Consider the following 26,677-nt stretch of genomic DNA (forward strand, 5'->3'; position numbering starts at 1 on the left):
GACTTTGTTGTCATTGTGGAACATAATAGGACAATAAATGTGATCAAAATAGATTTCAAAGGACCCAAGAAGAAAAAAAAACCCATTGTTGAAGCTCACAGGGAAACAAAAGGATTGTTAAAGACTAAGGCCTCCCTCAGTGCACAGACGGGTGGCGCATTCATGAATGGAAATAACTAGCACCACTGCTACCCTCCTGAAGGGCAGGCATCCACATCGCAGCCTCAGGTCATGTGACTCCACAGCCATACAAAACTCAGTAGCGAACGGGAAGCACAGCGGCTAAAACAAGCCCCAGATTTTTTTAGATTTATTTATTTATTTTGAAACATCCAAGTCCTGACCTCAATCCTGCTGAACGGCTGCGGCTGTGGCGTGATGCGAAGCAGGCCGTTCGGGCGAGACGTCTCAAAAATACACACTAGCTGAAGCAATATTGTACAGAGCAATGGGCCAGAATATGTCCTAACCAAAATAACCCCTAACTCCTAGGACTTGTTCAGCAGTGATGCAAACAACAGAAGCTTTTGGTTGAAGTTCTTGCCAGTGCAGGAGCTTTTACTAGTTCATAAAAATAAGGGAACAAATACTTTATTTCATCAGTGAGCTGGATTGTTTAAATCATTGTACAATAAATACATAGCGATATAAATATGTGTTAACATTGTTAAATTAGACTATACTTATTTAATATTAGGACCTGGGTGCAGATCGGATGTCATTTTGCAGCCATTCATGCCTAAATCCAAATCATTCCAAAACCTCACTTTTCAAACCATTATACAAGTGAGAGGGGAAAACATGAACACAAATCACCTTTGTTTTTTAGGTATGGGGGGGTGTAAGTGCATGTGCCAGCATGTACAGACTTGCGTGCGTGTGCGTGTCTGATCTTCTGTGAATGTGCGCTACCTCTCCGTGAATTGATGTCTTATTTCAGGCTGCCTGCCTCACTCTCCATCAGCACTTTCAGACTGCAGAGGGTCAGCACTGTTCCTCCATGCTCCCTACACTCAACACAGAGCACACGCAATTACCCGCAAACACACACACACATCCAGACCAACCAGAAGCTCTCAAACCAGAACCACACTATTTTATCCAAACCCCGCCTACCAAACACACCACATGTTCAAAAATAGGCTCTCTGTGAACAAAGAGCTCGGCATAGTGCTGTTAGCCATGGCAACACTGCAAACCTTTCTGTTGCTAACAAGAGCGTCCTTTCTGTATATCAACAGTTATGTTAATAATTACCGACTGTGGTCAAAGTACATTCCTAACATTGAAAGTCTCTCTCCTCTAGGCATGTCAGATCCACCAGTCTGTTTATAACCTGGCCAACACAGGTGAGGACCTCAACCTGCTGGAACAGGGGAAAATGCTCTGTGCTTGGCTGGGCTGTTCGCTTGGCTGTGCACTAGGCTGGACACTTGGCTGGACGCTTGGCTGTGCGCTTGGCTGTGCGCTTGGCTGTGCGCTTGGCTGTGCGCTTGGCTGTGCGCTTGGCTGTGCGCTTGGCTGAGCTGTGCACTTGGCAGGGCTGTGTACTTGACTGGGCATTTGGATGGGTACTGGGCTGTGTGCTTGACTGGGTGTTGGACTAGGTGCTCAGCTGGGCACTCAGCTGGGGGTTTGACTAGATGCTGTGCTGGGCGCTGGGCTGGGCGTTTGACATAGTGTTGGGCTTGGTGTTAGGCAGGGCAGTGTTGGGCTGGGTGCTTGGATGGTTGCTGGGCTGGGTGCTTGGCTGGGCATTTAAGCTTCTATCTTAAGGGATATAATTTATAATTCCTCATATCATAATCTTGGAGATGTTATCATTGAGAAATCTCAGCATTGAGAAACTCGCCACTCCCTTTCAGTTTACCACTGGGCTTAAACACAATTTAATGTGGCAATCATTAAAGGCATCACAAAGCCAGATAAATCTTTTTAGAAAACAGGAAAAAGTCACATCTTAAGCTCTTCTACAGAAAAAAAAAACATACGTTCTCCTAGGTTTTATAGACATTATAAGTGTGGAAGATTATAAGATTTACAGTGGAAATGTACTGCTGCAATTGCAGGTATTTCTAAAACCACCAAATCTTGTGTGTTATTAAGGACAAACAGGCTGTTGGCCTGTTGGCCTACTGGCCATTCAAAACATGTTCCAAATAAATACAAAGACATGTGTTACTATACTGCGAGCTTGCTGTTTTCGAAAAAGGAGATTATTGTGGGTTTTGGAGATTAATGTGGCTTAAACGATCACCCCGTTGGACTGTGTTTAAGCCCAGTGAGAGGCTGCTGTGCAGAGGCGCACTGCTCTGTGCTAAAGCTAGCATTCTGTGCCAAAGCCAGCACCCAGCTCAGACTAGGCATGACTATAAAGCATTATAATAGAAACAGCTATTTAAATAATGTATGGGTTGAAAATACATAACAAATCTTTTAAGTGTACAATTTTTCAAACTAACAGGCTATGGCTGAGTGGATCAATGTAAATCAAAGTAAGAGTTTTGATAGCAGGCTTTAAAAAAGCGCCTGGTGGAGAGCTATTTGAGTTGGTCTCTCCATCTCACCTTTCCCTCCGATGCAGAAGGGAAAGAGAGTCCCAGGAAAACACCACGCCAAGTCGCCTTGGCCTTCCTTGATTCGTCTCGGGGGATGAAAGGCATTGCCATGCTGCTCCTGGCTTGGCAAACCGTGTAAATGGGTCCTTTAACTACAGCCACTTTGGAAAAGGTGATTTGGTTTGGCCACTCGCCAAACGCTTACTTTTTGCTCCATCTGTTTTATTAACAGTGCTCTTGTACTGTGGCACTGCATGGCAGGCGGATTGTATGAAATCCTGAGTGACTGTACACTTACATGGACTTTACTGGTGTCCATTAAATTCAAGCAGGTGCAAAGTGAAGGAGCAGTCAAGTGTGCAATAATTGCCTATAATATGCATAAAGGATTTGTAATGTCACAGTTGTGCACATCAGAGGTAAAAAAAAAAAGTGTGTAAATAATGTGTGTAAATAAATGTATATAAACAAATGAATGGCAATGAGGCCAGAAAGAAACAATATAATTGACAATACTACAAAGACCATGATTTTTGAAAGCACACTGCATAAAGAGCGCATAAAAAATACACCTATTCTTTTGAGAAAGAAATCAAATGAATATGTGAACCACATTTTCCCCAGAAGGAGAAAATGCTATTAACTGTGCTGCCCTCAGCTGTCTGACAGTGCGGCTCTGAGGAGTGTTCGCTATTATGGAGAAGCAGATGGTGAACCGCAGATGACTGTACTATGCATGCAGCTCACCGAGGTAACATGCTTGCACCCAGACGTCCTGCACTGAAAGCATGTGGCCGTGACAGCACATAGTCGCACACAGGTGTGTGTCTGATGGAGCTTTTGGTGTGTGTCTGACAAGGCATTTGGTGCACAAGTCAGAATGCTCACTGGGAATTCTTGTGGAGGCAGCAGTTTGTTAGCCATCAAGATCTGTCAGAGGACATGGTTCCATTGCGCAGCTCAAACGTGTAACGGCGGCCGTGAGCATGGTGCATCAATGGATATTTGCATCACACAGACGCACACAGACGCACACACACGCACGCACACACGCACACATATATACAGAATGCCCACCTTCCCACTCAGAAACCTTTCTGCTTTTACTCCCCAACGCTCTGCCTCCCAACCTCTTTCTTAAGCTTCTCACAGACACAGACATACGCACGCACACACTCACACACACACACACACACACACACACACACACACACACACACACACACTCAGTTTGTTCTCTGATCTTGACTGATGCTGCTGACTCTTATCTCTCACACACTTTAAAGTTATGTGAATGATGTGGATGAGAGCAAATACAGAACCCTGACACTGCCCCCCCCCCCACACACACACACTCACACACACTGCTCACACACACACACACACACACACACTGCACACACACACACACACACTCACACTCACACACACACACACTGCACACACACACACACACACTGCACACACACACACACACACACATACACACACACGCACACACGCAGGCGCGCACGCATGCACACAATGCTTCCATGCATCCTAACCAAACCAAATAGCTCAAAACCACAGCTGAAAATGGAAGACGGTCATAGTAAAACCTGACACACATATGCTATTTAATCTTCTTCCTCCCCAAACACGCACACACACACTTTATCCTTTCCCCCTTTCCAGACCCCCACGCACATTCACACTCACACAACCGTGCTGATCCAGCATTTATGGGGACATGTGTTGTCTCCTGCAGGGAGGCCATCTGTATATCATACTGTTCTGTAAGTGCCTCAGTACAATATGCAGAGATACCGCATGTCTCTCGGTCACAAAGGGTCCATTAATAAGATGCCTACCGATATGTTTTCTCAGTTCACTCCTTATGTTAACAACACACAACTTGAGGATTGTGGAACACAGTACCCTCTGCATGCATGAAATTCAGAGTATGACTGTTTACACAAACACAGGAACCCCATTTCATGCAAAAGTCAAAAAGTGAATTGGATACTGTTCCTCTTTTTCTCTCTCTAACACCCAAATTTACACTTGCACATACATCACAGATGCCAGCCTACAGAACCAGTGTTTTGGTAATGTGATTCCAAGTGTGATGGAAGTCACTGAAGCTAATTACAGCTGCAATTAATAATTAATGCAGAGACAGTGAAGCTCCAGGCCTTCAACAGACTCCATCCAAAACTGGGACTTTCTGGCCTACCACTCTCAGCAGCTGTAAAACTACAGGCTTGAATAAACACTGTAATTCACCAAGCCTCACACAACTTCAAGCTCAGGGCTACGTCAAGAGGCACACAGTGGAAAAAGTCTTTGAACAACCAAAAATAACCAGCATCCATTACAGTAACCTCCTTCCGAAATGGGATCCTTCTAAATACTAGATGGCGTTCATGAAAGGCCTTCCAGATTACACCACTCACTCTCTTAAAGAAGAGTAGGCCTCAGTTCCCAGCTTCATTGTGGAGTGCCCAGGCCACCTCATGTGCTCTATTGCTCTGTGTAGAGAAGGTTTTTTGTGCTTGACCACTGCTTTATAGAGCTGGCAGAGGTGGCAGTCAGTGCTCCAGGAACAACTCGCACCCACCCAGCTAGACTTAATCATACAGTACATTGCAACAATGGTGAAGATCTGGGCTCGTGTGGCCCAGTGTTGGCATGCTATCCCTTCTCATGTACCATGACCTGAGATCTGAGCGCTGAACCCTGGCCTCGCTTCACCTCCAGCGCTAGCTGCTTATGCGTAGGGGTGTCGGGAAGCGCACGGGCTGCCCTGTGATGTCAAGAGCTGGTGAGCGCTGAGCACTGTGGACTTTTTTCAAGCTAAATGTCTTCATACCCGCCCCATCGCCAACACACCCCGTCTCTGCAAAAGTCAAATGCGAACAGGCTAGATTGTTGGAGCTGGAGCTGGGGCTGACAGCATTCCAGGAGCCTAATGATAGGCTTTGGCGAGGGCCTGGCAGAGGTGCAGATACATGGCGTCTGGTGAGCACACTGAGGACATGTTAATGCCAGCCCTCCACGCCACAGGCCGAGGAGACTTCCCTACACACTGTGCCCGTGGTCGCTGTGCCCATCTACTGTGTACATGAGAGAATCTATTCTGGCATGTTCAGAGACCACAGGGCCATGCCAGCTTGGCCTCCCCTTGGATTGGCTTGCATGAGGAAATATAATTCAGTGTTTTTGTGAGTGTGTGTGTAGGTATGTGCATGTATGAAAGTGGTGTGTGTACACGTGTGTGTGTGTGTGTGTGTGTGTGTGTGTGTGTGTGTGTGTGTGTGTGTGTGTGTGTGTGTGTGTGCGAATGGTTAGAGCAAGAGTGGAGGAAATCACAGCATACACAACAACCCCAAACTTGAGCAGAGGCCACTGCATGCAAACATGGCTTGTGCAATTCAACTCCAGCAGTGTTTTATCTCAGAAGTCTTTCCTCCTCCACACCACAGTGCACCCTGACAGCATTTTTATCGTGCAAACTCCTATAGCACAGATTATCAGAAAAACATGATAATCTGATTAACAGCATGTGGCCAATGAACAAAACCTTTCTTTTGCAGCAAATTCCTCACTATCGGAGCTAGTGCTGGTACCAGAATCCTGTACCACCCCTCTACTGTCACAGAGCCTCCCCCGCACTCGCAGACAGTCAGGCCTCCACTGGAGAAGGAGTCAGAGAAAGCCACACCGTGTTCCACCTGCTTGTCTCTGTCTTCTGCTCTGGGTGTTTGAAGACCTGCATGTCCTTTCCCTCTGCACATGGCACCAGGCAGAGGGAACTCAGCCATATACAGTGTCTTTATCACAGCTTTGGGAAACCCTGGATAGCCATCCCAAGGGCTTCTGTGTCAAATTTGCCTAATGCATGCTTCACGTTCCTTGTTAAATTCAAAATGTAGCTTAATGCCAGTTGTAACTGATTTGAATGTACCCATTAAGACATCAAAAATCAGGATGCATTAGCTATTGTTTTATGAGTGTTTTCGCCGTCTCATATATAATGACAAAGGGTTCGAAAGGTTTATCATCACAGGCAACGATGGATATTATCTTTGAATAATAGAAAATATCACTGATGTGAATAAAACCAAGGGAAGCAAATCTCTTTGAATCATTAACTTTTTACATGCTCAAAGAACAAGGATTAATAACTCACACATAGTAGGAGTCATACAGAACCTGAAGAGCCTTTAACTTGCGAACAAAATAAATAACCTTTAATATCCCCATTCTGACAGACTGCACTGGGGAGGGGATAAAGACCACAGATGATAACGTGTAGGGGAAGTAAAGTAAGATGTTAGTGCTCTAAAAACTTCAGGCTGGCAGCAGAAAAGGGGTAGCTGCTACGGTCATCCTCCATTGCTGGTGGCAAGATGTTTATAGCAGGTTTTATTAACAGCATTAAACGTGTTATTACATTCACATTTTCCAGTCTGGCTAATTAAGCAATAGTTAGATAGATCCGGCACTCTAATTATGCCAAGTGTAACTAAATCCATATCCCTGTGCTTATTTATTTTTTCTTTATACATTTTTATTAACATATTTTGCTCTTAAGGGCCTCTTGTGAAACCTTGTCTTGCCACAAAGAACCAACTGAGTCTTTGCATTAACACTGTCTATTAAAAAAATATATAAATGAAGCAATCAGAACTTCAGTGAGCTTTCAGTGAAGAAAGAGGGCACCATGCTTCGAACTCCATCCCTTTGGCTTAGCAGCAAATCAATCGGCAGGATGGCCACTTTGGTGTAAAATCACATCCAAATAACCGTCACCAGTATCCTTTATTACAGCCAAGCAATCTCTGATTTAGCGAGGCGTGTACCTCTGTCCAAAGCAGCCATACAGGGCAAAACAAGATGATTACAGTATATTTCAGTTATGACATGACCCATTTCTGCACAATGGCACCGGAACTTTAAAATCGTTACGGCTGTACAAGGACGAAAGCCACAGCAACAATAACAATTAAAAATAAGAAACAAACAGAATGGACATGTTTTGTATTCAGGAACGAGGAAAATCAGACTTCACTAAACGACACACCTCAGCGTGTTCTGTCCTGTTTGAATGAGTAACTAATAATATTTGCTTGCCAAACACACGGCAGGCTAAAAACTACCACACGATGCCTTCTCCCCTAAAACGAACCCAATGTTAAGTCTAAACCGAATGCAATGATGATATAATTAGCCACAAGAGGCAATGTGTGAATTCATATTTAAAATATGCCCCCTTCAGTCGTACTCACCAGAGGAGACGGACGAACCTGAAAGACTAGAGTTACTAGAAGCTGCCATCTCTCAGTCCGCTAAATCATTCGCCTTCGTTTAAGGTGCGCTCACAAGCAAATCTGGGAGCTTGTCCATCTCAGTCTGCCACCTTCTTTCAAACTCTCCTCTGGAACCCGCGGACTGGCTGCATCTGTGGACGCTCGCGGCGCTGCGACCCAGCCACTGAACGGCGGGCTCACGGGAGTCTCTGTGGCGCTCGAGATCAGACGGGAGTTGCCAACGTTGCCGCATTTACAGCTGCTTCTGTGGCATCGGAACGTGCATGTGGTAAAAATAGTAAATGCACACAATATCGAAAATGCATGGAGAAAATCCAGCAACAGATCAAGTACTTAATGAAAAAAAACATGCCCTAAAACTTTGTCATTCAGTTTAATGCCTCTACCGGCTGGTTTCGCCATACTGGAAAAAAAAACAACACATTATTACTGTATGGTCTACATGTGCCAGTTCAGTGTTCGCAATAACCATGCTCTGCAGTTGTATCCGCCTTCTTAAAGCGGAAGGGCGCCGTGTGGCGGTAGACACGCTCCGGCAACGCTAAGAAAAGTTAAACATCAAGACATGTTCAGTACGAGAGGAAAGCTTTCAACTCAATAATAAATCATTATAAATCAATAAATCTATCAGCTCGTTTATGCCGTGGAGGAAGACAATATGTATTTAGTTTCTAAAAGCAATTCTAAATATTTTCCCATGATTATTACATACATTATAATTACATAATTAACTTGTATATCATATACAAGCTTCACACATGTACATATACTATACAATATGCTATACTTACTATGAACCAGTCAGAAAGAGGGAATGAAAAGATCTTCATCGATTAATGGAAAGTCATCTGGCATACGTATGCTTGTTTTGTTAACAAATGAATGCTAGCCTGCATATCTATAAACTAGTTTAATGTCAAAGAACATGACTGTACAAGGTATGGATTCCACTGGACTGGGACTAAAGATGCAATACAAATATACTGTGACTGGAGATTTTTTATTCAATTATCTTGACCATACACTCTTATCCTTTAGAGATCACTTGGTTTAAACTATATTAAGCAAAATACTTAATATTGATTACTGATTACCATTTTTGTTAACGTTTTCTATTTTTCTTGCTTTGAAACTAAATAACCTACCATAGAATGTTGGCTAGTTTGATATGCTTACTACTATTTTCTTTATTTATCTCTTTTTCATATATTTTGGATCACACATTTTTTATAAGATTTATTTCTCTATGTGGCTTGTATTTGTATGTTTTACTCAGCTATCAAGGACGAGTAGGAAGTGCTCAAAGTTTTTATTTTATCTTATTTTGAAACACATTATGAATTTATCTTATTATGAAACACAATGACTGTCAATAGGTGTCTAACCAACATGAAGGAGAATAAACAAACTACCTCCAGTTAATTATTAGTTGCAACGCAAGACCACCTGGTTCCACATGCGTATGGTATGGTCCGAGATAGCCTACCTAGACCTAGTAGCGTCGCGAGAAATATTTCAATAAGGGGACTAAGCCATTAATTTTCATTTCAGACATTTGTAGTAGACCTTCAGATTATGTATTTTATTTACTTGTCTATTGAAGTTACACATACTCGTTGAGATTTTAGCAAGCAAGTGCAGAGCGACAGCGTTTAGTCAACAGCAGAGTCGTCAATAGAATTGGCATGAGGGTGTAAGCCGTCCAGGAGAATAGCAAAAATGAAAAAGAACAAGGAATACATTAATACCTGCCCTATGTTGAATTGTTTAACGCAGAAGTCGTTTTCGGTTTGCGTTACGTTAGCATTTGTTTATCAGTCATCGTTTATCAGTTCCTCTGATATCTTAATGGTGTTTTCGCTAGCAAGTCAGCTTTGTTACATTTCGGTCAGTTGTAACAGACGTCCAAGTGATTTATTTTTACTTTTTGTTGAATTTACACAGTCATCAGCAACATTCTCTGACACGGAGATCCTCTGTCTCACACATAGCGTGACACAAACTGACGGAGATTTTAGAAAATCGGTGCAGAGTGATCGGCAAAGGTGTCAGATTGTCCAGATATTGAATCTTCAGATTCAAATTGCGGTTCAGGTTTCAGGGCTGTTGTACGGCAGCAGCACCTCTCGCAGGTCCTAGTGTCCCATGACCTCAGTATTCTGTAAATTTGGAGACACTATGGCACGGTTGAATAAGAGTGAATCAATGAGAACTATTTAAACTAATAATGCATGCTTATTTGGGGATGATAAACAATATTTAAGGTTGGCTGTAGCCCCCTAAAACAGGCCTTACGGCGCTTCTGGACCATTGTAGAAGAAAGATATTCTTACTTCACATACTGCAGTGGAACCTAATTCGTTAAACTTTTATACCTATTACAATTACATGATACAAACGGAGTTTTATAACGTAGTATTTTAAAATATGGACAAGTTAAAATAGTGGACTTTTAATATAGCGGTAGCTGGATTACAACGATCACATGATACCCGGTGATAGCCATATGACTGAATACTCATGTGACTTAGCTAATCAACTAGTGCTCAGTATAAGGTGAAAGTAGCGACTAGTTAATCGTATTTTGTTTCTGAAACTCTTATCCCAGTAGTGTACACCCGCAAGGTAAGTGTTCTGCGACTTCTCTAAACTAGCGTTTTTGACGAAAGCATGAGGTTAGCCTACCCCTGTGAGTGCCAGTCGTTGTATTTTAGGAGGTTGCCTATCTTGGGATACCCAAGTTAAATTGATTTTATATTCGTATACAGCTGACCAACGCTAGGCAGATTTACCCTTTTACAACATGCAGCAGCGTGAGTAATGTAAATATAACCCGCTCGTTATTGCAAACGATAACACTTGTGTGTCGTATTTCGCTCTTGACACTGTTCCAAGCTAAAGGTCCAGGATGCTGGAGCTGGTGCTGGCGGTGCTCTTGGCCTGCGCTGCTGTAGAGCCAGTGTGGTCCCGGGGCTGCTCCTCATTCTTCTGCCAAAGATTTCATCGTGTGAGTGGGTTGAACGCACCCGACCCGGGGAAGCCCCTCTTCCTCACCCCCTACTTAGAGGAAGGCAAGATAGAGGAAGGTAGGATTGGTCACATGAACTTCTTGACTCAAGACGCTTCTTGAGATGATGGGGAGAATCTACTACTTTTCTCTGTCATGGTTTGTGCATTGAAGCCACTCATGAATCAAGACCTGAGACGAGCTTTTCTGTTTTAATTGTCTGTTTCACTTCATTTGTCCATTCAGCAGCAACTATAGACCCTTTTTATTCTGACTGTTACTGAAGGAAATGACCATGTAATGGCTTGCACTTGCAGCAAGAAGTCTGAGCTTGGTGGGGCCTCTACCTGGAGCCAATGTGAAGAGTTATTCTGGCTATTTCACTGTCAACAAAAACTACAACAGCAACCTCTTCTTCTGGTTCTTCCCTGCCCAGGTGAGACCCTGCATCCCAGCCCAGCATGCAGACTTCACTCATGTTTTGGGATTCGCTTTGCACTCATGGAATCCTATTTACCATAACTGCACTCAAGCTAAGAACTGTGCTGATTCCATTGTAGATGCCTGGACAGTATCTGAAACAGTTGGCATCACAGAACCATTTCTCTCTTGTAATTTTATCCCTCATCAACTACTCTTCCCTTTATAATTACAAGCTATAGATTTAGTTTAACCTAGGAGTTGGTCCCATTTTTATGTTAATGTAAAGGTTGCTGGTTGCTACTTATGTGAGATTTTTGTCTGCAGGAGAGACCTGAGACTGCTCCTGTGCTCCTCTGGCTGCAGGGAGGGCCAGGTGGCACCTCCATGTTTGGCCTGTTTGTGGAGCACGGCCCCTATGTTGTGTATAAGAATCTCACATGTGAGCACATATCCTGTGTCCAGCATTGAGTGGAATGGAAGCTGTTACATCACCAAAACTTCTCAAGTGCCATGTAAATTCCAGGTGATGACGTTCTCGTCACCTGTACCATGCAAGTGTAAAATTTAACCCTCTTTGTCTCTTCCAAGTGGGCTACAGAAATTACACCTGGACCTCTAGGTACTCGGTCCTTTACATTGACAACCCAGTAAGTTCTTTTCTGTTTTTTATGAAGTGTCTCATAGCTCCACAATGTAATATTGCACAATGAGTTGCTCATATTACCATTTTCTGTCCTATTAGTAATTTGGCATTTTTCCATTAGGTGGGTACTGGATGGAGTTTCACTGAAAATGACACGGGCTTTGCTAGAGACCAGGATGATGTTGGCCGCGACCTGTACATGTAAGCTGGCCGGCAGTGAGCTCGTCTTCAGATCAGGCTTTTGTTTGATTTACATTGCTCATGAAACATTTGCTGACTTTTGCTTGACAGTGCACTGGTGCAGTTCTTTCAGCTCTTCAGTGAATTTCAGTCAAATGAGTTTTATGCCACAGGAGAGGTGAGTGCATGCTCTCTAGCCATGGTGGTTAACCAGGATTTCTCTTGTCAGCTCTGCTGATTGAATCTACTGCTGGTGTCACAGGTGTGGCACATGTACCCACACATCAGTCTGTCTTAGCTGTTTACTTTGCACTGTAGTCCTACGCAGGCAAGTATGTACCAGCGATTGGCTACTACATCCACAAAAATAACCCGTCGGCCAAGGTGAAGATCAACTTTAAAGGAGTGGCCATCGGGGATGGTCTGTGTGACCCCGAGTTGGTGAGTGAGCAAAGCACTCCCCTTTTAAAGCCAGTTGCATGTCAGTGGCGAGTGTGGCTGTCAGTGTGTGTTTGTCAGCAAAGAGCCTGGATTTTGACCACAGTTTCTTGTTCTCTCAGATGCTGGGTGGCTATGCGGAGTTCCTGTATCAGACAGGCTTGGTGGACGAACTGCAGAGAGAGTATGTGAAGCTGCAGACAGATGCTGGTGTGAAACTCATTCAGCAGCAGAGGTGGTTGGAGGCCTTTGAGGTGCGCTCAGAAACCCATGACACACCTCCGCATGTCTGTTAATGTACACATTTGGAAGGAGCTCTTTTTGTAAATGTTAGCTGAAATGTTGTTAAAATGTGTTTTGTAGATTAGTTCTTCATTTCTGTGGTAAAGTGTCTTTTTCTCTTCCAGGTTTTTGATAGCTTGGTGAATGGAGATCTTGTTTCCTATCCGTCGTTCCTCCAGAACGTTACTGGTTGCACTAACTACTTCAACTACTTGCAGTGTCAGGTACTAAGACAAATCAACTGAATAGGACATCCCATGACTGGGACATTTGGCCTCCAAGCACTGGGGAACTGGGAAGTGTTTCAAGCATGCCTGCTTACTCTGCTCTTTATTTTGACACTTCAGCCCTGTGGGATAACAAACATCTCACTATTACAAATGTCTGCCTAGAATGCTTGATGTTCAACTGCACACGTGGGTTCACAAAACATTTGTCCTTATGTTAAATTCTTCATACTTTTTTTTTTCATGCAATTCATAAATGTAGTATTGTAACATCATAGAATTGTCAAAAATGACTTACATAAACATCTGTTTGTACAGAAATGCTTGTTCATGAGAACTTAAATTGGCAAAACGTGCTTAATAAGACCAAGACCTTTTTTAATTGCTTGCACACTCAGTTTAGGAATTAATGTTTGTGGCTCTTGCATGACAGCCATTGTGTCCATGTCCATACAGGTTGTTCACTGCAAATGTAATTGGTATGTCCTATATATTCAGTAGGATGGTGTTGCTATAGCAATAATGTCGTAGGTATTGTGGATACTGTTGTCCTCTTAAAGTAATCTAGTTACTGGCATTGAATCCAAAGTCTTGCTGTTTTAGCTTGAATCAACTTTTTTTTTTATATTTTCTTGATTGGACATTTATTTTGTGGTATTTTTGCATCATTTACTATATTGTCTGTATATCAGGGACATTAAGTACAGTCTATACATACTGTGTTCTGTGTAGGCACCTGTGGATCAGGAGTACTTTAGCGAGTTTGTGACTTTGCCTGCTGTGAGGCTCTCCATCCACGTAGGAAACCTGACCTTCAACGATGGCTCTGAGGTGGAGAAGCACCTTCTCCAGGATGTCATGAAATCCATTAAACCCTGGCTGGGTGTCCTGATGGACAGCTACAGGGTGAGAGCAGCGATACTTGATCAATGTTTGTTCTTTCCACACCTGAAGCGTTTTACAGTGAGCCCATACTGCAGTGTAATGCTGCTCTATAATGCAGTGCAGTTCTAATGCTCATCTCTATTGCCCTGCAGTGCAGTGTAACCCTTCTTTCCCCTGTACTGCTGAGTAGTGTAACACTTCTCTTGTCTGTGGTGTGTCTAGGTGCTGATCTACAGTGGGCAGCTGGATGTGATCGTGGCAGCTCCACTGACTGAGCGCTTCCTGCCCACAGTGAACTGGACTGGGGCAGATGCGTATAAAAACACAGAACGCTTCCACTGGAAGGTCCAGCCCAGTGACACAGAAGTAGCAGGCTACGTCCGTCAGGTGGGCGAGTTCTACCAGGTAAGGGGTGTGTTCCAGAACACAACTATGAAATGGCTGTCTATGGCAAAAAGTTGTTAGTCTTCATTATAGTTTCTAAATTAATTCTGAAGGTTCTTGATTTGCATTTCACATCAGTGTGATATTACGTGATTGGGTAAAAACAAACTGTTCTCTGAAATGTAGCTTAAATGTTTCTTTTTTTTGCCAGGTGATTGTTAGAGGGGGAGGCCACATTTTACCTTATGACCAACCAGGGAGGTCTTTTGACATGATTGATCGATTCCTATCAACCAAGGGTTTCTGATCTGTCTGATAAAGGCCATATCTGTTTTAATCAACATGTTTGAGTTTATTAGATTGACTGACTGTGGCTATACTTATTCATTCAGTGAAGGTTTTAAGGTTTATGTATATTTGACCAGTAAATGATTGATTATTCCAGGGATTTTATTGTTTTGCTTTTGTTGTAAATTTTTAATTTTTTTAAAATAAATCTGAATTTAAAATCGATTATTTATCTCCGTCAATTATTATTAGCTTGGCTTCCTTGTGTCCTACTGCTGGGATCCAAGCTTGATTATCCATTCTCCCTGCTGATTTTAGAGCATGGTTGCAGGCATCAGTTGCATATACAGAACAGGGCAGTTTGTTATGGATGTGCATGTTTATCACTACTGATTTGAAATTGGTGGTTGTATGATTCTGGAATATGGCCCATTTCCTACATTATTCTCTTATATTTCACTGATGTGTACTTGCATTTCTGTGGCATTATGTTCCAAAAACTGAGACAATTTTCCAGCCTTTATCTCTTTTAGGGTTAAAGAGGTTACTGTACCTTTTTAAAGAGAGATATATTATTGGCTGACCATTATAGCATTTCATTCAAAAAGTACTCATAGTGGAACCATGTCTGAGAACTGCAATGTAACTGAATGAGGCAATGACTGCTGCAGGCAGAATAAGCAGAGGTATGTAAATGTTTGTTCTTGTGACCTCCGAGAAACACTGACTTCAAAAGGGGCTGTTTTTATGATTCCAAATATGGACTTTGCTCTTGGCTATAAAGCAGTCAGAAAGGTGGTATCGAGAAGGCAACCTATAGTTCTTAATAGATTATTAGGAAAGTCAAAAGGCATACATTCATATGCCTGTATTTAGATGCTGTTTATGGAAGAATATCTGTAAACTAGCTTAATGTGAGAACCTGACTGTACAAGGTATGGATTCCACTGGACTGGGACTAAAGATGCAATTCAAATACACTGTGACTAGTGTTTTTTTTTTTAATTTTTTTAAAGTTTCTTGAACATACACGCTTCTCCTTTACAGATCATTTGGTTTAAGATGTATTAAGCAAAATAATGATTGCTTATTAAAATTTTTGTTAACGTTTTCTATTTTTCTTGCTTTGACACTAAATAACCTACCATAGAATGTTAGCTAGTTTGATATGCTTACTACCATTTTCTTTATTTATCTCTTTTTAAATATATATTTTGGATCACACTTTTTTTTATAAGATTTATTTCTCTATGTGGCTTGTTTGCATGTTTTACTCAGCTATCAAGCATGTGTAGAAGTGCTCAAGGTTATTTTATCTTATTATGAAACACAGTGAGTGCTTCAGAAAATGACTTGTCAATAAGTGTCTAATTTCTATAAATATACAAGAAAATCCTTATTACAAACCTGGTTCCACAAGCGTATGGAATGTTACTAGATGGTACAAGTAATCTGAGATGTCAGTAGAAGTATTTGAATAAGGGGGCTAAGACATTCAATTTCATTTCAGACATTTGTAATAGACATTCAGATTATGCATTTTCTTTACTTTTATACTGAAGTTATATTGCATTACAGTAACTTATTTTGAATAATATTGACACATCAAGCACACTTCAAATTGGAGTTGTGAAGTGTTCTGTCATTACATGTATGTCTATAAATTTCTGTCTGGATGTAAACTACTTTTCCTGATTTCTGCCTATTTAGGTTTTTAAACATAAGGCCTGTGATTAAAGACAAAGTATGTAATTGCACTGTAGACCCTCCCGAGGTCATAACTGGTTTAATGTTTGCAGCCAACCTCAGAAACTCGTTACGTGTGTGTCTGTAAAATTTTGTGCTGATGTGACATACCTTTCCTCACTTCTGTCCATTTAGGTATTTAAACACAAGGCCTGTGATTAAAGACAAAGTAGGTAACCGTGCACTGCAGAACCTCCAGATGTCATAACTTGTTCAGTCTTTGCAGGAAACATCAGACTATCACTGCATATGTGTCTGTACATTTCAGTGTTGATGTGACATGCTCTTCCTGACTTCTGCCTATTTAGGTATGAAAACACAAGGCTTACAATTCTAAGCAAAATGGGTAATTCTGCACTGCAGAGCCTCCCGGCAACTGATTTGACTCAGACTTTGCAATTTTCCTTAGAATGGTAGTGTGAATATATATTTCCATTCGGGTCAAAATCAGACAAACTATGATAGCGTTTCAGTGATATGACTCAAAGTGATACTGGTACCATTTTGATCAATGTGTTGCAGCCACATACAGTCAAAAATTGAACATTTTTTGAAAATAATTGTTTCAGTCTCTAAAGATTATTTCAAGACCTGATTTGATGTGAATTAATGAAAATCCTAGGACTAGTTCAAAAAGTGCAAATTTTATACTATTAACGAATGTGACAAAACCTAATAGTTTTGAAAAGCACTTACATTTGCATAGTTGTTTGTATTCATGCAAAGATTCGTTTGAGTCCAGGTTTGTGTTGCCAAGTGAAACTATGTAGGATATATAATGGATTTTCTTGTATAGCACCCCGAGTGACCAATTCCCTTGAAACTTGACTGTTTCTTAGAGAATGCATACATGACCATACCATCCAAGTTTCATGTGGATTGGCTAATGCAAAGCCTGTGAAATGTGTACTGAATACTGATTAGCAGATGGCATCCGCCATTTTGGAGATATAGTATCCCTGTTGTAGGTCCTGCTCCATACATGCATATAGATGTAGTGTACCGAGTTTCACATTATTTTGACAATCGGGGTATGCGTGACAGTTTCTTGCCTGTTATAGCCCTATATCCCCTATATCCCCTAGTTAAGCAGGTGTGTCAAAATGGTTGACTTGCTCCATACCCACTTGGGGTAAATGTCTGTAAAGTTTGGTGTCATTGCATTGATGTGTTCATGCCTTGGAGGTGTTTTATTTTCAGTTTTTGCAGTGAAATTTCTGAAGTTTCCACATGCTATTTAAACCAATAGCATGTGGAAACTACACAGTGTAGAAATCTCCAGATTTGTTTGATAATTATTAAACTTCAGACTCTTGTGAATGTCTGGTTACCAGATTTGTGTAGGTTTGGTGAAAGTCCTAGGACTAGTTCGCTCAGAAATGTGTGATTTGTATATTATGCAAATTATCTCGGAATCGAAGTGGGCGGAGCTTCAGGGGTTCTTGAGACTTTTTTTTGTAGGCTGGAAGACTAGTAATGACTGGAAAAAAATAATTTTGGCTATACTCCTACGGTGTAGGAGTTATGGACTGGAATGCATTTGACTGCGCTGTAGCGCCACCTGTAGTCCAATCTGGCTGGCGTCTTGCGCCTAAGTAGCGGGAGGGAACTACCCCTTTTGTTTGTTAGGATTTTTCTTCTTCTTGTTTTATGTAACAAGACATCTATTAATACCTGCCCTATGTGGAATTGTTTAACGCAGAAGTCATTTTTAGTTTGCTTTTAAATTAAAGTTACATTAGCATTTGTTCATCAGTCATCGGGGTTCCTCTGCTAGATGAATGGTATTTTCCCTATCATGTCAGTGTGCTTACATTTCAGGCAATAGTAACAGACGTCCAAATCATTTATTTTCTTTACTTTTATGTTGAATTTACACAGACTTCAGCAATATTCTCTGACACGGAGATCCTCTGTCTCACACATAGCTCGACACAAACTGACGGAGATTTTAGCAAAGCGGTGCAGAGTGATTGGCAAAGGTGTCAGATTGTCCAGATATTAAATCTTCAGATTCAAAGTGTGATTCAGGTTTCATGGCTGTTTTCAGATCTGTTTTACAAATATTGTAAATTTGGAGGAGACACGATGGCACGGTTGAATAAGATCAAATAAATGAGAACTATTGACGATTTAAACTAATAATGTATGCTTATTTGGGGATGATAAAGAATATTTGATGTTGGCTATAGACCCCAAAAACAGGCCTAACGACCCTTCTGGAGGTGACCATTGTAGAAGAAAAATATTCCTATTTCACATACTGCAGTGGAATCTAATTCCTATAACTTTATACCTATTACAATTACATGATACAAACGAGTTTTATAACATAGTATTTTAAAAATATGGACAAGTTCAAACAGTGGACCTTTAATATAGTAGTAGCTGGATTACAACGATCACAGGATACCAGGTGATACCCATATGACTGAATACTCATGTGATTTAGTTAATCAACTAGTTCTCAATATAAGGTGAAAGTAGAGACTAGTTAATCGTATTTTGTTTCTGAAACTCTTATCCCAGTAGTGTACACCCGCAAGGTAAGTGTTCTGCGACTTCTCTAAACTAGCGTTTTTGACGAAAGCATGAGGTTAGCCTACCCCTGTGAGTGCCAGTCGTTGTATTTTAGGAGGTTGCCTATCTTGGGATACCCAAGTTAAATTGATTTTATATTCGTATACAGCTGACCAACGCTAGGCAGATTTACCCTTTTACAACATGCAGCAGCGTGAGTAATGTAAATATAACCCGCTCGTTATTGCAAACGATAACACTTGTGTGTCGTATTTCGCTCTTGACACTGTTCCAAGCTAAAGGTCCAGGATGCTGGAGCTGGTGCTGGCGGTGCTCTTGGCCTGCGCTGCTGTAGAGCCAGTGTGGTCCCGGGGCTGCTCCTCATTCTTCTGCCAAAGATTTCATCGTGTGAGTGGGTTGAACGCACCCGACCCGGGGAAGCCCCTCTTCCTCACCCCCTACTTAGAGGAAGGCAAGATAGAGGAAGGTAGGATTGGTCACATGAACTTCTTGACTCAAGACGCTTCTTGAGATGATGGGGAGAATCTACTACTTTTCTCTGTCATCGGTTTGTGCATTGAAGCCACTCATGAATCAAGACCTGAGACGAGCTTTTCTGTTTTAATTGTCTGTTTCACTTCATTTGTCCATTCAGCAGCAACTATAGACCCTTTTTATTCTGACTGTTACTGAAGGAAATGACCATGTAATGGCTTGCACTTGCAGCAAGAAGTCTGAGCTTGGTGGGGCCTCTACCTGGAGCCAATGTGAAGAGTTATTCTGGCTATTTCACTGTCAACAAAAACTACAACAGCAACCTCTTCTTCTGGTTCTTCCCTGCCCAGGTGAGACCCTGCATCCCAGCCCAGCATGCAGACTTCACTCATGTTTTGGGATTCGCTTTGCACTCATGGAATCCTATTTACCATAACTGCACTCAAGCTAAGAACTGTGCTGATTCCATTGTAGATGCCTGGACAGTATCTGAAACAGTTGGCATCACAGAACCATTTCTCTCTTGTAATTTTATCCCTCATCAACTACTCTTCCCTTTATAATTACAAGCTATAGATTTAGTTTAACCTAGGAGTTGGTCCCATTTTTATGTTAATGTAAAGGTTGCTGGTTGCTACTTATGTGAGATTTTTGTCTGCAGGAGAGACCTGAGACTGCTCCTGTGCTCCTCTGGCTGCAGGGAGGGCCAGGTGGCACCTCCATGTTTGGCCTGTTTGTGGAGCACGGCCCCTATGTTGTGTATAAGAATCTCACATGTGAGCACATATCCTGTGTCCAGCATTGAGTGGAATGGAAGCTGTTACATCACCAAAACTTCTCAAGTGCCATGTAAATTCCAGGTGATGACGTTCTCGTCACCTGTACCATGCAAGTGTAAAATTTAACCCTCTTTGTCTCTTCCAAGTGGGCTACAGAAATTACACCTGGACCTCTAGGTACTCGGTCCTTTACATTGACAACCCAGTAAGTTCTTTTCTGTTTTTTATGAAGTGTCTCATAGCTCCACAATGTAATATTGCACAATGAGTTGCTCATATTACCATTTTCTGTCCTATTAGTAATTTGGCATTTTTCCATTAGGTGGGTACTGGATGGAGTTTCACTGAAAATGACACGGGCTTTGCTAGAGACCAGGATGATGTTGGCCGCGACCTGTACATGTAAGCTGGCCGGCAGTGAGCTCGTCTTCAGATCAGGCTTTTGTTTGATTTACATTGCTCATGAAACATTTGCTGACTTTTGCTTGACAGTGCACTGGTGCAGTTCTTTCAGCTCTTCAGTGAATTTCAGTCAAATGAGTTTTATGCCACAGGAGAGGTGAGTGCATGCTCTCTAGCCATGGTGGTTAACCAGGATTTCTCTTGTCAGCTCTGCTGATTGAATCTACTGCTGGTGTCACAGGTGTGGCACATGTACCCACACATCAGTCTGTCTTAGCTGTTTACTTTGCACTGTAGTCCTACGCAGGCAAGTATGTACCAGCGATTGGCTACTACATCCACAAAAATAACCCGTCGGCCAAGGTGAAGATCAACTTTAAAGGAGTGGCCATTGGGAATGGTCTGTGTGACCCCGAGTTGGTGAGTGAGCAGAGGACTCTTCCTTTAAAACGAATCATGTGTGGATTTGTCAGTGAGCCTGGATTTTGACCAGATTCCCTTTCTCTCAGATTGGGGGTGGCTATGCAGAGTTCCTGTATCAGACAGGCTTGGTGGATGAACTGCAGAGAGAGTATGTGAAGCTGCAGACAGATGCTGGTGTGAAACTCATTCAGCAGCAGAGGTGGTTGGAGGCCTTTGAGGTGCGCTCAGAAACCCATGACACACCTCTGCATGTCTGTTAATGTACACATTTGGAAGGAGCTCTTTTTGTAAATGTTAGCTGAAATGTTGTTAATGTGTTTTGTAGATTGCTGTTCTGCAGTAATGTCCTTTCCCTTCCAGATTTTTGATAGATTGGTGTATGGACATGTTTTCCCTCCATCGTTCCTCCAGAACGCTACTGGCTGCACTAACTACTACAACTACTTGCAGTGTCAGGTACTAAGACAAATCAACTGAATAGGATATTTTTGCCTCCAAGCTCTGGGGAACTGGGAAGTGTTTTCAAGCATACCTGCTTACTGTTATCCCTGTGGGATAACAGTATAAAGAGCAAACATCTCACTATTACAAATGTCTGCCTAGAATACTTGTTCAACTGGACACTGGGGTTCAGAGAACATTTGCCCTCATGTTAAATTCATACTTTTCATGCAGTTCATAGCTGTGGTACATCAGCTTCACATAACGCTCGTCAAATGACCTACATAAACATGTTTGTACAGAAGTACTTCATGAAAATTTAAATTGCCATATTGGATGCCTTGGACGTGCTTAAGACTAAGACCTTTTTAAATTGCTTGCACCAACACTTGTACATTAATTCCTAAACTGAATCTCGCATGACTGCCACTGTGTCCATATCCATGCAAGTTGTTCACTGCAGATGTAATTGGTTTGGTTTATTCGTCACATACTTGGTCATACACAGTATAACTTGCAGTGAAATGGTTTGTTCCATATATTCAGTAGTATGGCATTGCCACAACATTAATTTCCTAGGCATTGTGGGCACTGTCCTCTTAAACATAATTTTTTTTTATCAGGGACATTTGCTTTTTAACTAGTCTGTATACTGTGTGCAGCTACCTGTGGATCAGGAGTACTTTAGCGAGTTTGTGACTTTGCCTGCTGTGAGGCTCTCCATCCACGTAGGAAACCTGACCTTCAACGATGGCTCTGAGGTGGAGAAGCACCTGCTCCAGGATGTCATGAAATCCATTAAACCCTGGCTGGGTGTTCTGATGGACAGCTACAGGGTGAGAGTAGCGATACTTGATCAATGTTTGTTCTTTCCACACCTGAAGCGTTTTACAGTGAGCCCATACTGCAGTGTAATGCTGCTCTATAATGCAGTGCAGTTCTAATGCTCATCTCTATTGCAGTGCAGTGTAACCCTTCTTTCCCCTGTACTGCTGAGTAGTGTAACACTTCTCTTGTCTGTGGTGTGTCTAGGTGCTGATCTACAGTGGGCAGCTGGATGTGATCGTGGCAGCTCCACTGACTGAGCGCTTCCTGCCCACAGTGAACTGGACTGGGGCAGATGCGTATAAAAACACAGAACGCTTCCACTGGAAGGTCCAGCCCAGTGACACAGAAGTAGCAGGCTACGTCCGTCAGGTGGGCGAGTTCTACCAGGTAAGGGGTGTGTTCCAGAACACAACTATGAAATGGCTGTCTATGGCATCATCCTTTAGTCTTGAGCGTAACTTTAAAATTCTTGATTTGTTTCTCGTCAGTGTGAGCTTGCATGAACTGTTTTCAAACCCCCACCCAGGTGCTTGTTAGAGGGGGAGGACACCTTTTATCCTATGACCAACCAGAGAGATGTCTTGACATGATTGATAGATTCCTATCAATCACCCAAGGGATTTTCATCTGTCTGATTACTTTTAATTTTAACAAGATTGACTGACTGCAAGTGAGAATTCACTGAATGAACAAAACGATTATTCCAGGGGAATTTTTTTGCTTTTGATGTATTTTACAATTTTAAATAAAATCAGTTTTAAATCCTATTTCTGTGTCAATTATTGGTGTTTGCTTCCTTGGGTGCTGCTGGGATCCAATTTTTTTTTTTTTTTTTTTTTTTTTTTTTTTTTTTAAATTAAATTATTTTCTCCACTGATGTCCACTTACATTTGTGGCTTTGTTCCAAAAACTCACTTATGTGGAGAGGATCCCCATCTCTACCATGTAGACTCTCCCCTGGTATTCCACAGGGCTCAGTATTGGGCCCTCTTCTGTTACATCACCTAGAGAATGAGCATCTTCTCATGGTTTCTCCTACCACTGCTATGCTGATGACACTCAAATTATTTTTTCATTTCCACCCTCTGATCATGCCGGTCTTCAGACGCATCACAGCATGCTTGACACCTTGTCATGGACAGCGCACCACTTGAAGCTCAACCCCAGTAAAACCGAGCTTCTGTATGTCCCAGGTACTCCCAACCCTTACCAGGATCTGTTTCCTTTGAGAACTCCCTGGTTTGCCACCCGTAGTCTGGGCAGAACTTTGGAGTTGTTGTTGTTGTTGTTCAACTCCTGTTTCAAATCTAACCCAGTCTTGCAGGTTTCTCCTTTGTAACATTACAACAGATTTGGCCCATTCTCTTACAGGAAACTACCCAGGTGCTTGTGCAGTCTCTTGTGATCTCAAAGCTAGACTGTTGCAACTCACTACTTGCTGGTCTTCCTCTAGGAGCCATCAGACCTCTACAACTTGCCCAGAATGCAGCAGCACGTCTGGTCTTCAATCTCCCGAAGTTCACACGTGTTGCTTTGCTGCTGCGCTCCCTTCATTGTCTTCCAGTACCTGTATGTGTCAGATTTAAAACATCGACGCTTGCTTGCCTACAAAGCCAAAAATGGACCAGCCCCTTCATACAGGAGGTCAATGGTCAATCTGTACTTTGAACCTCATGTCCAGCTCGGCTTGAAATACCATGCTTCAATTCTCATGGAAGACAAGCAGCAAGGCTATTTTTCTGTCCTGGTGCCCAGATGGTGGAATGAACTTCCACTTGCTGTCTGGACAGCAGAGTCCCTTGCAGACTGAAGACCCATCCATTTGTGGACTATTTAGATGACTACTGCTCCTGTATTGATTGACTAAATTAGTATGTATTGTTTATTACACTTAAACAATGATGAGTATTATGTATTTGTACTTCTAGCCATCAGCTGTGATCCCTGTATTTTAGATCATTGGTATATTGGACTCTAAACTACTGCACTGGCTAGGATGTACTCTGTGAGTAATTTAACAAAGCATTGTGTAAGTTGCTCTGTATGAGAGCGTCTGCTAAAGGCCATAAATCTACATGACCATTTCCCAACCTTTAACCCTAGAGAGGTTACTGTTACTTTTAAGATGGAAATAAGATTGGTATTGCTAGCTGACCGTTTATAGTGCTTTGTTCAAAAACTTCTGTAACGGGATTGCAGGGAGCAATACGAGTGCGATTAAGGTACTAGTTATGCAAATGAGGGATTTATTTTCCCAAAAATCCTGTGATGGGGGCAGGATATCAGCAGTCAAAGAATAAATTAAACTCCAAAGAAAACTACCACAAAAATTGTCAACTAAAAAAAACTTAAACCCAAACAAATGTCGGTTAAAATCCATTCCGTTTATGCCTATCTAGCAGAGCGCTCCCAATGACACTCCTTATGTATACACGCTTCACCCCTGGGACCGGCTCCTTGCAGACACTCGACTTAAGCAGCTTCAGTTTCCTTATGTTCAAAATAAAGACTTTTCATTTAAGACATTTTCCCATTATCCCAAACTTCCTTTATTAAAAGAAATATGCACAGAGCCATTGCTCAAGATTTTGTCGTCCCCTTTCTATTTGGGAAATTGCTTGATCCCATAATATAAACCGAATCTTATAAATCCCCTCACTTATATATATATATATCCCCTCATATATATATTGCACTGTACGACTGACACCTGCTGTCATTTTGCTGCAATAACTGGTGTGGTTATACAAGCTGTGCCATGTTTTTAGGGATTGTTTCCTGGCCACTGTTGTTTTTGGAAGCTTGGGCTCCAACCTCTGTAATGTCACTTTGAGACATTGCATTAGTACCTGGTGTTATAAAGTTACTACTTTGGAATATGACCTTGTTAAATAGCAACAAGAGTGAACTCATCCTTATTGGCTCAACCCAGGCTTGAATCCATCCTTACTGGCTCAAATAAACCCTCAATAAAAGCTGCTTTGTTAAATAGCAACAAGACTGAACTCATCCTTATTGGCTCAACCCAGGCTTGAATCCATCCTTATTGGCTCAAATAAACCCTCGATAAAAGCTGCTTTTCCACTGGCAATGCCTTCAGCAGCCTGGACTATTGTAACTCCTTGCCAACACGAGCATTCTTTCTCTTCCCAGGTTTCAGATGGTCCAGAACTATCTTCTGCTACTTGTCTTCTCACTCTTACCTGGTCCCATCGCCACATTGTGCCGACTCTCCAACATCTCCACTGGTTTCCTGTAAGGTACCATGTACGGTTCAAAATATTTCTGTTCACATACAACACTCTCGATAATGATGATGGTAAACGTCACTTTAGCGCTTAAATCCCAGTATATTCCAGATACAGGTAATATGTATAAAGTGTATAGAGGAATGTTGTTTCACTGCATGTGAAAGGGCTATAAATAACATGAAGAATAAAGTGTGATGTGCTTTTGAGTGTATGTATGTTATACCTGTCTGTTTCGGTTGTTTACCATTACCTTAAAGGTTAGTATCTCTGCCTGCTTTACTTGACAATAAATATATAATTTTGATATCTTTTTTCTCTGGTCTACAACCTTCCTCAACCTTAATTTACTTTTGAGTACCTCTGACTTCTCCACATGCTTTCTCATTAACACTCATTAGTGTTGTCTACTCCCACACTGTGCTGTGGGCTTAAACAGTGAGGAACAAACGAGGGAGAAACAAGGCACAGATGTGTAATTGCTAATAGGGAGTGGATTGGGAGCGGGGCTTGTGTTTGGGATTGTGTGTGTGTGTGTGTGTGTGTGTGTGTGTGTGTGTGTGTGTGTGTGTGTGTGTGTGTGTGTGTGTGTGAAAGAGTGGGCGTGTTCCTCCTGCTGGATGACCGGCCTATCGTGAGAAGTAGCAGTAGTGTTATAGATGATTGTGGTGCCATCTAGTGTTTCAGGCCATTTATTAAAAAAAACAACAACCTTCAGACGTCTTAGGGTCAACACCATTTTTCCTTCTTTTACCTTCTATTGTTTGTTTATTTGAAAACGATTTTCCAAATTATATAATTTCCCTAATTTGAATAACCCTTTCTTTAAATATAAATGATACAAATACCCCAGAATCTAGAGGCCCAAACATATTATTTAAATGTAATGTTTCCTCATTCTTGTGCAAAACATCTGCTCTCATATGCTGGTGAAACTATTAATGCTCTTCTATGCCAGAGAAACCAAACCTGGTTTTCTTTTAGCTATTTGTTTGATCTTTTTCTCTAAAGATCAGCGATCTGAGTATTTGTATTGGCTTTCTATACAACTAGCCCTTACATGCTAAAACAACAGATGGTTTCTGTGCAGTCGTCCAGTGCCAGTACACAAACATCTTGAAGTATGAATAAACCATCCTGTAATGGATGCGGTTCCGGGCTTGTGCAA

General features: G+C 41.9%; 3 protein-coding genes across 4 annotated transcripts in view; 2 read left to right on the forward strand and 1 right to left on the reverse strand.

The window, feature by feature from the left end:
* chn2 (chimerin 2) overlaps positions 1 to 8,315 on the reverse strand; it is a 30,459-nt gene extending 22,144 nt beyond the window's left edge. The window contains exon 1 of the mRNA XM_027000056.2: positions 7,829 to 8,315. Coding sequence (XP_026855857.1) covers positions 7,829 to 7,877 — 49 coding nt within the window. The 5' untranslated portion in view covers positions 7,878 to 8,315. The remainder of the gene's footprint in view (positions 1 to 7,828) is intronic.
* A 2,062-nt stretch (positions 8,316 to 10,377) lies between these two features.
* On the forward strand, positions 10,378 to 14,852 carry cpvl (carboxypeptidase vitellogenic like). Its single transcript, XM_035530891.1, has 13 exons — positions 10,378 to 10,495; positions 10,766 to 10,956; positions 11,195 to 11,313; positions 11,625 to 11,739; positions 11,889 to 11,947; positions 12,065 to 12,144; positions 12,235 to 12,301; positions 12,442 to 12,564; positions 12,684 to 12,815; positions 12,969 to 13,067; positions 13,803 to 13,976; positions 14,178 to 14,360; positions 14,551 to 14,852. The coding sequence occupies exons 2-13, from the start codon at positions 10,779 to 10,781 to the stop codon at positions 14,644 to 14,646; spliced, it is 1,425 nt and encodes a 474-aa protein (XP_035386784.1). The 5' UTR covers positions 10,378 to 10,495; positions 10,766 to 10,778; the 3' UTR covers positions 14,647 to 14,852.
* A 3,968-nt stretch (positions 14,853 to 18,820) lies between these two features.
* On the forward strand, positions 18,821 to 22,962 carry LOC118242146 (probable serine carboxypeptidase CPVL). Of its 2 annotated transcripts, none has more exons than XM_035530889.1 (13): positions 18,821 to 18,919; positions 19,190 to 19,380; positions 19,620 to 19,738; positions 20,050 to 20,164; positions 20,314 to 20,372; positions 20,490 to 20,569; positions 20,660 to 20,726; positions 20,867 to 20,989; positions 21,079 to 21,210; positions 21,353 to 21,448; positions 22,096 to 22,269; positions 22,466 to 22,648; positions 22,788 to 22,962. In XM_035530889.1, the coding sequence occupies exons 2-13, from the start codon at positions 19,203 to 19,205 to the stop codon at positions 22,923 to 22,925; spliced, it is 1,464 nt and encodes a 487-aa protein (XP_035386782.1). In that variant the 5' UTR covers positions 18,821 to 18,919; positions 19,190 to 19,202; the 3' UTR covers positions 22,926 to 22,962. The 2 variants fall into 2 exon arrangements, with proteins under 2 accessions (XP_035386782.1, XP_035386783.1); XM_035530890.1 differs by having other exon boundaries at positions 18,845 to 18,919; positions 19,196 to 19,380.
* The last annotated feature ends 3,715 nt before the right edge of the window (positions 22,963 to 26,677 follow it).

This window comes from Electrophorus electricus, chromosome 10 (genome assembly GCF_013358815.1).
Source record: "Electrophorus electricus isolate fEleEle1 chromosome 10, fEleEle1.pri, whole genome shotgun sequence".
Lineage (NCBI taxonomy): Eukaryota > Metazoa > Chordata > Actinopteri > Gymnotiformes > Gymnotidae > Electrophorus > Electrophorus electricus.